The 12,707-nt window shown below is 42.2% G+C and overlaps 1 protein-coding gene across 1 annotated transcript in view; it reads left to right on the top strand.

The window, feature by feature from the left end:
* The window catches only part of spag9b (sperm associated antigen 9b), a 41,473-nt gene that overhangs the window by 10,935 nt on the left and 17,831 nt on the right, over window positions 1-12,707 (top strand). The window contains exons 2-5 of the mRNA XM_053340873.1: window positions 647-767; window positions 3,834-3,904; window positions 4,712-4,815; window positions 10,564-10,711. Coding sequence (XP_053196848.1) covers window positions 647-767; window positions 3,834-3,904; window positions 4,712-4,815; window positions 10,564-10,711 — 444 coding nt within the window. The remainder of the gene's footprint in view (window positions 1-646; window positions 768-3,833; window positions 3,905-4,711; window positions 4,816-10,563; window positions 10,712-12,707) is intronic.

Here is a 12,707-nt window from a genome sequence, read left to right on the forward strand (position 1 = left end):
GATGTAGTTTGAGGAGCGAGACGAGACGCCGACCCCAAACATTGAAGTCCAAAGAGTAAAATAGAAGATAAAGATTATTAATACAGATTATTAATACACTGGTTTATTGTGCTTTATTAGTCCTGTGTGATATGAACACATCCCCCTCCCTCCAAGAAAACCACTGAGGTTTGTGCCAACGGCTGCTGTGAAGATTGAAAAAACAACCTTGGTTCATATCAACTGTTACTAACTTTCCAAGGAAACTCCGCACAAGTCTGCATATGCACACACACACTCAAACACACACACACACACACATATACGCACAAAAGGCTGCAGCCAACCGTTGGCGCTTTCTGGCGAGGAAGCCAGCGCTGAGCACCTGTCGTGGCTTTCACAATGGACTGAAGACAGATACTGTATGCTCTGTTTTCCACACACACACACACACACACACAGACCATCTCCATTTCAGGCCCAACACATTTCAAAGAGCTTTGATGTCATCGCCAGTGATGATTGTGTGACTAAGGGGACATGTCTGCCTCCTGTTGCTGCCATAAACAGATTATTAAGGCCTCACTGGAAGTTGACAAGTTCACAGATACTCATGTGAGATTGATAAACGCTCTGTTCTTCTCTCTCTTTCTGTCTTTACCCGCAGAGGTACATCGTCTTCGAAGACTCCCAGGAGGGCGAGAAGAAGGATCTCCAGGGTCGGCTGGTGATACTGGAGTCACACACACGTCAACTGGAGCTAAAAACGAAAAACTATGCAGATCACAGTAAGTTTATAGGATTTGAAAATGTGTCGCATACATAGTTCTGGAAAATCACACACACACACACACACAGAGCAGCAGTAGCCCCCTCGAGCAGCATTGACAGTTCACAGGTCTTGTGACTGTCTGTTAGCCGGATGTGCCAGAGGGCAGATGGACCGCCATGTCCCCCACTGAATAAAGGCCATTAGTAACCTACCATGAGCGTTTGCCTGCTGCCAAACCAACTGAATGAGCTGTGATGAAACACAGCAAACATATTCCATGTCCAGAAAGACGTCAAACCCACTCTGATTACAACAGGAACATTTTAGAGAAGTAGAACCTCAACCTCACTATGAATTTTATCTAAAATAGTTCAGAAGCGTTCATGTAAAAAATTAAGAATGTCTAAAAGTAACAGCTCATTAGTTTTTTTAAAATAGGAAAGACCTTTTTTACAGAGTGTTTTTCAGGACATTAAAAGCAAACCCTCATGATGAGAGCATGACCGCACTGTCGGCAGCGTGTGTGTGTGACTCGCTTGTTTGTTCCACAGCAGCAGTGCAACCTATGCCTCGCTCACACAAAGGGAACATCTGAGAGCTCTAAGCAAAATGTTTCTTTTTTAATTCCTTTCGATGCGACACTTCCCTTTATTCTCTTTCATATGTCTGTAATAAACATTTGTGGACAGATTTGGCAGCCAGGTGACTTCAGATCAGTGAGCTGTGTTTGGAGCCTGTAGGTGGGACATAAACATAGACTAACCCTTTAAATGTCAATGAGCTCACCATCTTCATTCTCTGTTTCTATTTGCTCATATTTGGTCAAATTAATTTTGTATTCCTCCTTTATTTGATGGGTTGAGGGTGTCACATGGTTCGGACGGGAGACGTTGTAGGTAAATGATGAGAATCAGACTACTGGTACACCTGGATTTGTCAAACTGCTCTGAAGTATCAATTAGAGTAAAACAGCTCCTTGCTGAGTGTGAAGTATGAAAGTAACTATTAAGAGCTGCTTGCAAGTCATCACATGATTAAACACATGAAGGGAGAGCTGATCAGAGATTAGGATTGACCCTACATCTGCTAAATGCATTGGTTTTTTAATGGTTAATTTAATCAGTGATCATCATTATTATTATATAAGTACACAATTCATTTTATTTGTGTGGAATCTTCAAATCTTTGTGAATAATGAATGTGAAATGAACAGTCCTGATGTAATAATTGGAAACTGAAATGGAAACAACATTCTGCTGTAAATAGATGAGTTATGTTTAGTTCCACACTAATGAGTGCAGACAGTGAGGATACATCAGCAGTGAAACATCCATGCAGATTTTTGCCTGATGAATTCCAGAAATAAGAAGTGGTGTACAATTTCATTAAATATTCAAATACAAAAAAGTAGAATTCAGTGCTTAAGTGTATTGTAAGTAGTGTATGATCCCATGAAAAATAAAGCTTAGAATGAGCCCTTTATATCTACATAGGGAGTGAGTGCCAGCTTGTTCTACGGTAGCCCAGAACAGACAAACCAAACCTTCACTAACCTTTTAATTTTTTGTGAGTTTGCAGTCATCATAGGTTCTTCTACATGCTTGGAAAGGGAGATGTGTGTGTGTGAGGGGGGGGGGGGATTCAGTTGGCTGCAATATGCAACCTCACCACTAAATGGCACTAAATATAACACAGTAGTTCTTTAATGGTACTCCTTCAGTAACGTATAATTCACTGATATTTAGTGCAGACACAGAGTAAACAGATGTGCTCAGCTCTGTTCTGAAGTCATCTGGGATCTACTCTGAATTTTAACAGCATTTAATGGTATTTTTAAGTCAAAAGAAGTTGGATAAATAAAAGTTTTCATTCCAAAGTTTGTGAGTAAAATTGAGGGATTTTTACTTTTATCTTTTAACAAAGTTAAAAAAAAACAGTTTGATAAGTAAAGCTCCCAGAACATGCCTCATTATTAGCTGTCCATGTTGGTGAATTAAAAGTATTAAATCCTTTTAAAGACGTCAGTATGTACAAACTGCAGCAAGGGAATGATGAAACAAACTCAGCTGAACAGAAATGATCTCATCACATTACACCAATGATGAATCAGTGTGGCTGCACCCTAACCATCACTCACTCATCTCACTAGATAAATCAGCACTGGACTATAATATCATACTTATTTGTGATTGGATAGAGGATGAGTAGACCGATGCTCTCAGTAGGAGATATTCAGACCTCACATGTGGGGTTTTCTTGAAGGATCACTTCCTTCTACTCTACAACCCTCTGTGTCTGATTCAGGTTATTTATTCTCCACTGTGTAACCACCAGTTCCTCTATCAGCCTTCTCACTGAATCACAGTTTCTATCACTCTACACCGCTGCTCTTCATGGATCACGTAGGTGTTGAATTTTCCTGTTAAAAGCAGCACCGTCTAGATATTTCTTTCACTTGGCTGTATCAGCTGTGAGCACATGGACACTGTTACACATCTGTAGTGACACTGACCACCACATGAAGACCGAAGCTCATGGTTGCTCCATAGATAGGTCTGTGGACTTTTTTATAACCTGTATTTGATGTTTTTTCCCGTTTCTGGTTGTAAATGGAAGTGTTTTTAGCCTGGAATGTCTATTTTTTTAAAAAGGTAAAGTTTTAAATTGGACTGTGTTAAATTCATTGTTTCCTTTGTGTGTACTCTACTTTTTGGGATTGTAAACAGCAAACTAAAATGTTTCAATATCATAGACTTTTTCACACCAATACAATCAGACACAAGAAGACACACTGCTACCTGTATAAATTCAAGATGTTACATTTAACATCACCTCTGTTGGTGGTATTTGCTCAAATATAAGAAACTTAGGCATCGTTTCTCATTATTTCAGTGGAAGCGTTCTACTCAACAGGCTTTTCTTGATGCATGCTTGCCCTCTTCTGGTCATTAGATGTTACTGCAGCAAGTAACTCCACTATAAAACCACATAGCACAATGCAACATGTGGGGCAAATACATTGTGCCTTCCACCAACTAAGTTTTCATCACATTTAATAAGACTAATTCTCTTTTTCATTCAGTCAGCAGATTGGATGAGAGAGAGGCTGAGCTCAAGAAGGAGTACGCCACTCTTCATCAGAGACACACTGAGGTACGCAACGCAACACAACACAACAACCAATAATGTTTTTTCATGGTATACAAATGGATTATAAATGGAAAGCAGAACTATTTTTGTATCATTTATCAAAGCCAATCATGCCAGTTAGAATTCAAATGAGTGCATGCCTCAGAGAAGATTCAGAAATACATAAACACAGTCCCATATATAGTGTGTGAGGCCCCTGTGAGCTACACATGACCAACAAAGCAGCAGCCATAGACAAGCATGAAATATAGTTATGTTTTAGCATTAAAAGACAAGAGTCATGAGAATAAATGTCCAAGTAGATAACAGGAGGAGACAGAGACAAGCTGCCAAGGAGCTTTTCAAAGAGGAAACCATGAATATATGAATACCATTGGATGAAAATGAATAAAATATTACAAGAGGAGATTTCATTGACGTAGATTCCTGACCTTTAAGTGATAGAAAAAACAAAGGAGTGAGCTAGTTGAAGGTGATTAAAATGTATCTGAAGATGAATGTTGTTTCTGCTGCTCCATGTATTATGTATTATATCACAAACAGATGTCCAAACAAACCTCTGAAGCTCCAGCAGCCAACTAATTATCTGAATAATGTTGAATAGAGAACACGACACGAGTCTAATAAAAGCTGTCGCTAACACACTGTTGATACATCTACTCCATGGATTGTGAGCCTGACTGTTGCAGCTGTGCCTGAACACAATAAGCTTAATATGTGACTGATTATGCTAACAGCTACTGTAATTTAATTCTCAATTCTATCGAAAGAGTCAAATGTTAATTAGCGTGTGTGTTGTGTACCTTCCAGATGATCCACAGCTACATGGAACACCTGGAGAGAACTAAACACCAGCACGCACAGGCAGCAGCAGCAGAGCCTGATACTAGCACTGTGTCATCAGGCAGAGTGAGGTGAGACAGCCTCAACACTCCTTCACATTCATTTTCTGTCATATCATACTGTGTTCAATCTCTATTCAGCATGGTCACTGCATAACACCTCCATATCACACTCAACTGTTGGTGGTTGAGCTGCATTGTGGGTAATGAAGGCAGCAGGTTTCGATGAGGAAAAGTACAGTTCTTCATCTTCGCATTCTTTGTCTTTGATTACTTGGTCGTCATAGTCTTCGTCTTCGTGTTCTTCGTCTTTGTCTTCGCGTTCTTCGTCTTTGTGTTCTTCGTCTTTGTATTCTTCTTTGTGTTCTTCGTCCTCTTCGTATTCTTTGAATTTGTTCCTCTAGTTCTTCCTCTTCTTATTCTTTTTCTTCGTGTTCTTCTTTGTGTTCTTTTTTGTGGTCTCCTTCTTCGTCCTTTTCGCTTTCTTCATCTTTGTATTATTCTCCGTGATCTCCATCTTCATAGTCTTCGTGTTGGTATTCTTCATATTTGTATTCTTCGTCTTTGTTTTCTAGTTCTTCATATTCTTTGCCTCCATATCCTTCATCTTCATCCTGTTCTTCTTCTTCCTTTTCTTCCTCCTCCACATGTTGTGATTGCTGATGTTCAATGGCGCTTCATAATTTGGTTGTTTCACTGCAGATGAATTCTTAAGCTATATCAAACTCCCATCATTTTCAGTTGCACTTATCTCTAGGTAGAAGTTAATGACATATTTTCCCATTAAAAATTAGATTTTACTATTATTATACTATACTATTATTATTGGACTTAACAAGATGAACAGTCACCGTATGTTTATGTGTTTTTATATGTGGGTGATTCTTCATGTCTGCAACCCTGTAGCAGAGCAGGTTTAACCACTGCAATCTCCACGCCTACACACATTTATCTTCCCTACAGGAGAGAGAAGCAGAAATAGGTCAGAGAAGCAGTTTCAGCAGAGAAAAGGAGGAAAGGAATGAATGCAGGGCAAAGAACTGGAGAGAAGAACCAGCCAAATGCAAAAAGTTAAAAAATAAAGATGTGAGAGTGTTTGTGGGTAAAGATAAATGTTAGTTGAGAGTGAGAGTAATCGACTATAAAGCTGTAATAAGGTCAGGGAGTATAGAGAGACATTAGACACTTGAGGAATGAAATGAAATGAGTGAAAGTTAAGTGCTGTGGGACGGATAGAGGATGTGTGTAAATCCAAGCTGTTGTCAGAATAATCTGCCTCGATGGGATGATGAGCTTTGTGGGTGATTGCTCATTTGCAGAGGAGATTATGAGCCATGAGGTCAGCAGACCCCACAGTTAATATGAACATCAATTTCCATTGTCATTACATCACCATCATCAGTTCATTCAGGTTATGTGTTAGCAGACAACATCCACCAACTCTAGTCTTTTCAATATTTTGCAGCATTCATGTTCCTCCTCTCACTTCATACAGGAAAACCTCCCCACAGCATCACACTGTGACCAAGAGATTTAATGGTGGGGGTGTTGGGTGTCTGGTCATGTGGCTCATTTCAAGTGAAGTGTTCAATATAATTCTAATAGTCTAATCAAAACATGCAATCAAATCAAAATCTCTGTCTGTAAAATGGTTACAATTCAATTTTGATTATATAGTACCAAATCACATCAAAAGTTATCTCAAGGCAAATGTTTGATGGTTCGACCTGCATTCAGGGGCTTTGACAAAAAATAATCTAATCAAATATGACTTTGGGTGAGTAGCTAATCACACCAGTCTTATAAAACTACACTATTTGTGGGTCATAGCAGCTAACAGAGAGATATGGAGAGAGATAGGAAGAGATGTGTGTTTGGATTTCGGTAGGCAAAAAATGTCATCCATCTCTCCCCCCTCCTCCTCCTGATCCAACAATATGTTTGGGTGTGTGTGGAGCCAACAGTCGTCCTCTGTAGCTCCATATTGTGCTAAACTCTAAACCCCACCTGCTTTTTAGTGATCCAATTAAACGCAAAAGATTTGATTTAAATCCTTTTTGAAACCGTACACCGCCCCCAAATGTTTCACTGGGACATATGTCACAATTAAAGCGTCTTTTTCACGGTAGCTTTTTAGAAGAGACTTTGAATCAGTGTCTTGTGGCAAACATTAGTCCAGATATCATGCCCTTGTGTTTTCAGCAGCTCTCCGTTTGTCACTCTGCCACTGAGCTGCAACTGGTGTAACACCCGGGCAACAGTTGTTGTGCGCTCAGTGTCTCCAGTGTGAGGCATGTAGCTCCTTCACAGTGCCGAGCCTACACACACACACACACACACACATACACACACACACACAATTTTTCAGAACAGTGTGCAGCTCTCAGTAGTATGATTTTCAGCTCTGTCATATTTTATGACCTGCGCTATATTGTATCTATAGAAGTTGAATCTACCTTACACTGTGCCCCTCAGTAGCCCCTCCACTTAATGCAAACACACTGCCAAACTCCCTCTCTATTTCACACACACACACACTCTTTTTGATCGGTCTCCCCCTGCGTTGCAGCCAATAAGCCGCAGCCTGAGAAGAGGCATATGGAACGAGCTGCCTCAGCATCCAAAAGAGAGAGGGGGGGAGATGGAGAGGGGAGGGGTAGCGGGTGCCATCGGAGCGAGCGAGTGAGGGAGAGCGTCAGAGTGTTCTAGAGCGCACAGCAGCAGCAGGCGCGTCGCATCTCAGCCAGAGGATAGAGAGAGAGAGTAGAGAGAGTGAAGGGGGCAGGAAGGAAGACAGAATCACACCTGCGAGAGGAAGAGATCTCCGCTCTCTGTGGATCATCTACTTGCTCTGCTGTCCGCGCCGCTGCTGCTGCTCTGCTGTAATCAGTCACCACCACTGCTGCTGTTGCTGCTGCTGCCAGGATTACCGCCACCGCTGTGATCACTCATCATTTTGACGCGCACCCACTCTCCACTCTCCACCAGTGACTCCCCAGCTAAGAGGACACCACACCGCACACCTCTGTATATTTACCTTTAGTTGTCGATGTCAGATCAAAAGCAAGAAAAGTCTGCCAAGGTGAATTCGGACCCTCAGTGGTGAAGCCCCCCCTCTCTCTTCTCCCCAAGCTAATCTGCTTTCATCGGCCGTGCCCCCCCACCCAACAAACCTCCCTCCCCCGGTCCCCGGCGGCGAGGCACTGGGCCACGATCTGGGGGGGCCATGAGCCCCGGGTGTATGCTGCTGTTTGTTTTCGGCTTTGTCGGGGGAGCGGTGGTCATCAACTCTGCCGTGCTGGTGTCTCTGTCAGTGCTGCTGCTGGTTCACTACTCTGTCTCTACAGGCGGCTTACCTGCCCTGCCTTCTTTACCCTCCTTACCCAGACCCAGCAGGTACTGTGTGAGTGTGTGTGTGTGTGTCTGTTCTTGTTTTCTATTTCTTACTCAATATCCACTGTAATCCTTGTCTTTGTAGCAGCAGCCAGGTTGTGTCCATGCAGGCGCAGTGTTGCTGCCATGTGGGGGCTGTAATATAGTCAGACAGTATGAGACTGCAAACTAAAAGTAGGTCAAGAGAGTTAGAGAGAAATGGCTACATCATATCTAGACTACATGACCTCATATTTCAGTTCAAATGTATAGTTAATGGTCATTCTCATAATAAAATCATCATTTTCAAGATGAGCAGTGGTCTGATACTGAACATGTGATTTCTTTTTTCCCCCCCCTCACTGCTCAGTTCAAATAACAAAAGACAGCTTTGGTGACCATCAGTGGCCTGCATGTGACCTCTTCTACTCACTATGGTGGTGTGTCTATTGTTTTTTGGGGCTGCGGCTTTTCACCGGTGCCTGTCGGCTGCTCTTTTCACCACAGCAGCCATTGTTCTGCTACTACTGTACAAAATGCTTTTTTTTTTATACCTAGTCACCGGAATGAGACAGGCCGCTGCTCCTGATACGTTGCAGTGGAGTTTTTAATAGGTGCTGTGTGTTCCTGTGTGCCACTTTGATGAGCCGATGTAGTGACATGATGTTAAAAGTTAAAATGTGCTCACATCCCCTCCAAAAAAGGAGAGCAAAGTGAGTTTATGATAAGAGCTTGAGATTTGTATACTCAGCTGACCTCTTCTTAACACACTCATATCACAGAATACACATCCACGACAGAGACAAATACAAATGGATTTGCGTTATTGTGTGAGCTAATAGGTGGGAGGTGACAGAGTTTATGAGGCAAGCAGCTTTATTTCTCTTCCCACCACTTCAGCACCAAAACTGCCTCAAGGGACTCCTTCGCCATGACACCTCTCTGCGAAGTTTAACTCAGTGTCGTATCACGATTTGTTTTGTTTCACTTTTTCGATCAGGAACGTCTTCACTGTGCTGTGAAATGCTCTGATTAAAGTGTCTGCTGATATTACAAACCAACTGTATTATCTCACAAAAGCAAATGAAATGTATAATCTGTTACGTAGGTGACTTTGGACTCCAAACATGAAAGCCTAAAGCTACCAACCTCATCACAACATGGAGACAGAAAGCCGAAAGCACTCAAACTAATGAGGAGATGTCCAACCTTTTTCATGTAGTGTGAGATGTATACTACCACACCATACACTCTTTATTGCTTTGTGTAAATCACATGTTCTTACACCATGCTGTTGTCAGGACTGCTTTCCTTGCATAAAGTCTCCTATACTACCAAAAGAATCCTATATGTTTTTAGCCACACTAGCAGTGAGGCTCTACGGATGGCAGTGGTCAAATGGTGGAATGGTCATTCCAACACTGTTATCCAGACTGAGATATCTCAATAACTATTGGATTGATTGCCATGACATGGGGCCAATATTCATGGTGCAAAGGGGATGAACCCTACTAACATCATGAAGTTTTAAGTGCAATGTCTGGACAACTATTGGATGAACCGCCATGAAAGTTGGGGTTGATATTCATAGTGTCCAGAGGATGAATCCTAATGAGGTTTAAAGTGAAATGTCTTGACACCAATTGGATGGATTGGCATGAAATTTGGGACTGATATTCATGGTACATGGAGGATGAATCCTTCTGACACCATGAAGTTTTGAGTGAATATCTTGACAACTAGAGGATGGATTGCCTTGAAATGTGGGGCCGATATTCATGGTGCCCAGAGGACTAATCCTACTCACACTATGAGGTTCTGAGTGAAATGTCTTGACAACTATCGGATGGATTGCCATGAAATTTGGGCCGGTCGACTGGTCACTCCAACATGCTTGTCCAGACTCAAATATCTCAATACTATTGGCTGGATTGCCATGAAATTTGGGGCTGATATTCATGTTGCCTAGAGGATGAATCCTACTGACACCATGACATCCCCACACAGGTTGAATTGTAGTACCTTTGGTTATTTCCTCACTTTATTTTAGCCTAATCTTCAGGTCAAAATTTAAATTCTCCCATTGCTTTGATTTATGCCAAATAACCGCAGAACTTTTCACATTCCCATCAGCCTCAATGTATTTTGTGTTAAGTACTGAGTGGCAAATGTAAGAAATGCTAACACCCTAAACTGAGAACATGGTAGACAGGATGCCTGCTTTTAGTTGAAGTCCAGCGTCACTGAGCCATTAGTGAGGCTGGTGACTCATGTCTTGTTGAGACATGTTGAGTGATGAGAATACAAACACTATTAGCTACCACCTCCACCTCCACCGTATTATAGCGTGATGGTAACTTGGTCTCACAAACACTCGTCTATTCCTTTCTTCAGAATTGCTCTTTCTCCTGTTTAGTCATCCATCTTCCTGTTTCTCTGTGTAACCAGGAAGGAGCGTCCCATCTCCATGGGAATATTCCAGCTTCCTGGGACTGATGGCATGACCCCCGACCTCCAGAGGGAACCTGTAGACACCCCGTCGGAACCCTGGAGATTCAACAACCTCAGCCACCCGCGCTCCAACACCAGCCTCAAGGTAAAGACACAAACACACATGTCCCGCTTTCAAGTCTTGATTTGTGTTTTAAAAAGAATCAGTCGCTGTAAAACGATGAAGTTGCTGTCTGAAGTTGGCTTTGTAGTGCTTCCCACGGAGAGCAGAGCGGTGACATCATCTCCAATTCACTTAAAAGAGTGCGTGGAAAGAAAGAAAAAAAAGCTCAATGCCAGCGAACACCAAAATAAAGAGTACATTGCTTTGTAGAGAGAAAGGATTGTTCAACGTGTCCAGAATTTTTAGTAGCCCTTGAGTGTGTGTGTGTGTGTGTAAAACAGGGTGGCGTGGAGCCCAGCAAGCAGAGGAAGTGGTACCATTCGGGGGCCTGCCTTTAACCTCAAGGGAGGGAGGGGGGGGGGGGGGGGGGGGGGAGGACAGAGTGTCTTCACATTGTTGCTGTTGGAAACCATGCTGCAAGCAAGGCTGCATCATGAATATTAATGAGCGCCTAATAAGTATTCATTTGCCATAATTACACTAATACAGGGTCAGGTGGAAATTGTACTTGAATTTTAAGTAGTAGTGTTTTTACTCAGGTTATCTGAACTTCTGTTGTCAGATTGCCTGATTCAGTACATTTCCCTCACTCAGCTGTTTCACCAGTTACCCGCAGTAGAGACACACAGAGGCTGCCTTTGTTTTTTGTCCTCTGACTTGACATTTTCCGAAGATTTACAGCTAGTGATCCCTTCTCTCTCACCATGGCGAGAGGGTGTGTGTGTGTGTGTGTGTGTGTGTGTGTGTGTGTGTGTGTGTGTGAATTTTTCGGAGCGTTAGGGAAGATCTTTTCATCAGCAGAGCAGCCGAGGAGTGAAGCTCACCTCCCAGCGGGCCGCTAGGCGCTACTATAGCAACAAAAGGGTGACGCCAGCAGGCAGACAAGCAATGAGAAAGGAAATACTCCCATCAGTACAGAAAGAGACTAGTAGGTGAGTTTAGCAGAGAAAAAAGAGCAGGGAACAAGAGTGGGAACATATTTTGGGAATACAAGTTGAATTCTCTTATAGCTCAATTTAAAGTCTCCTCTGTGTTTCAAGGTGACAGAGGGATCCGTATGGGTGCATCTTGTTGTTGTTGTCGTCCTAATTGATTTTTCTTCCATCAGCAGCAGTGTTATTTATAGCACTGAAGGCGCTGGTGTCACAGATCCAAACAATGCGGGCTTGGAAAATCTACATGCCGCACATGGCAACGGAGAGCTGCTGAAACCTTAGTGTACATTTTCATTAATTTACACAGGAAGACAAAGCCAAGCAGGTCACCTTCTGTAGCAGAGGAAGCTACGAATGCTACAGTTCACCCAAAGATTACAGCCTTTTCCTACAGCTGTTTTTATTCATATCAGTTATGATTATCTGCCTTTACCCAGTTAGTCATTATACCCAAATTACTGATGACTATTTATCAAAAATCCCAGCCCTAGTTAGAAATTATTAAATGAAATTAAATTAAATTAAACATATTTATTTGTTTTAGATCCTGTGACATCCATATTATAAGAAACATCACAATTTACCTGACTTTGTTTTAGGTTTGAAGTTTCCTTTGTGTGGTATGATGTCATTTTTTCTCCCCTAGCTTATTTATTTCTCATTGTTTAAATGGATGAATGAGTAAAGCCTTTAATATCCCTCAGTTTGAGGAACACTCACCAATCAGAGTGGAAGGTGAAAGCTCGCAGGAGAAATTGTCCAATCAGGAGGCCGATCAGGACCAGGTAGACCTGTACCTAACCCTCCGACTGTTACACACTAACCTAGTGTAGTGCTGTATGGTGTGTAGTAGTCGCGGAGCAGCAGAGAGTGCCGTAGGTGATGAAATACAGCTGCTAACATCTGTTGTCTCAATGAAACTGCATGCTGCTGACCAGCCACCTCCACCACCTATGAAAGCAACACAGTCAAGTTTTTCCAGTGTGAGGTGGTTCAATGCTCGAAGCTTCACATAACTGACAATGAGAGGAAAAGTGATATCA

The sequence above is a fragment of the Scomber japonicus genome, chromosome 20 (genome assembly GCF_027409825.1).
Source record: "Scomber japonicus isolate fScoJap1 chromosome 20, fScoJap1.pri, whole genome shotgun sequence".
Lineage (NCBI taxonomy): Eukaryota > Metazoa > Chordata > Actinopteri > Scombriformes > Scombridae > Scomber > Scomber japonicus.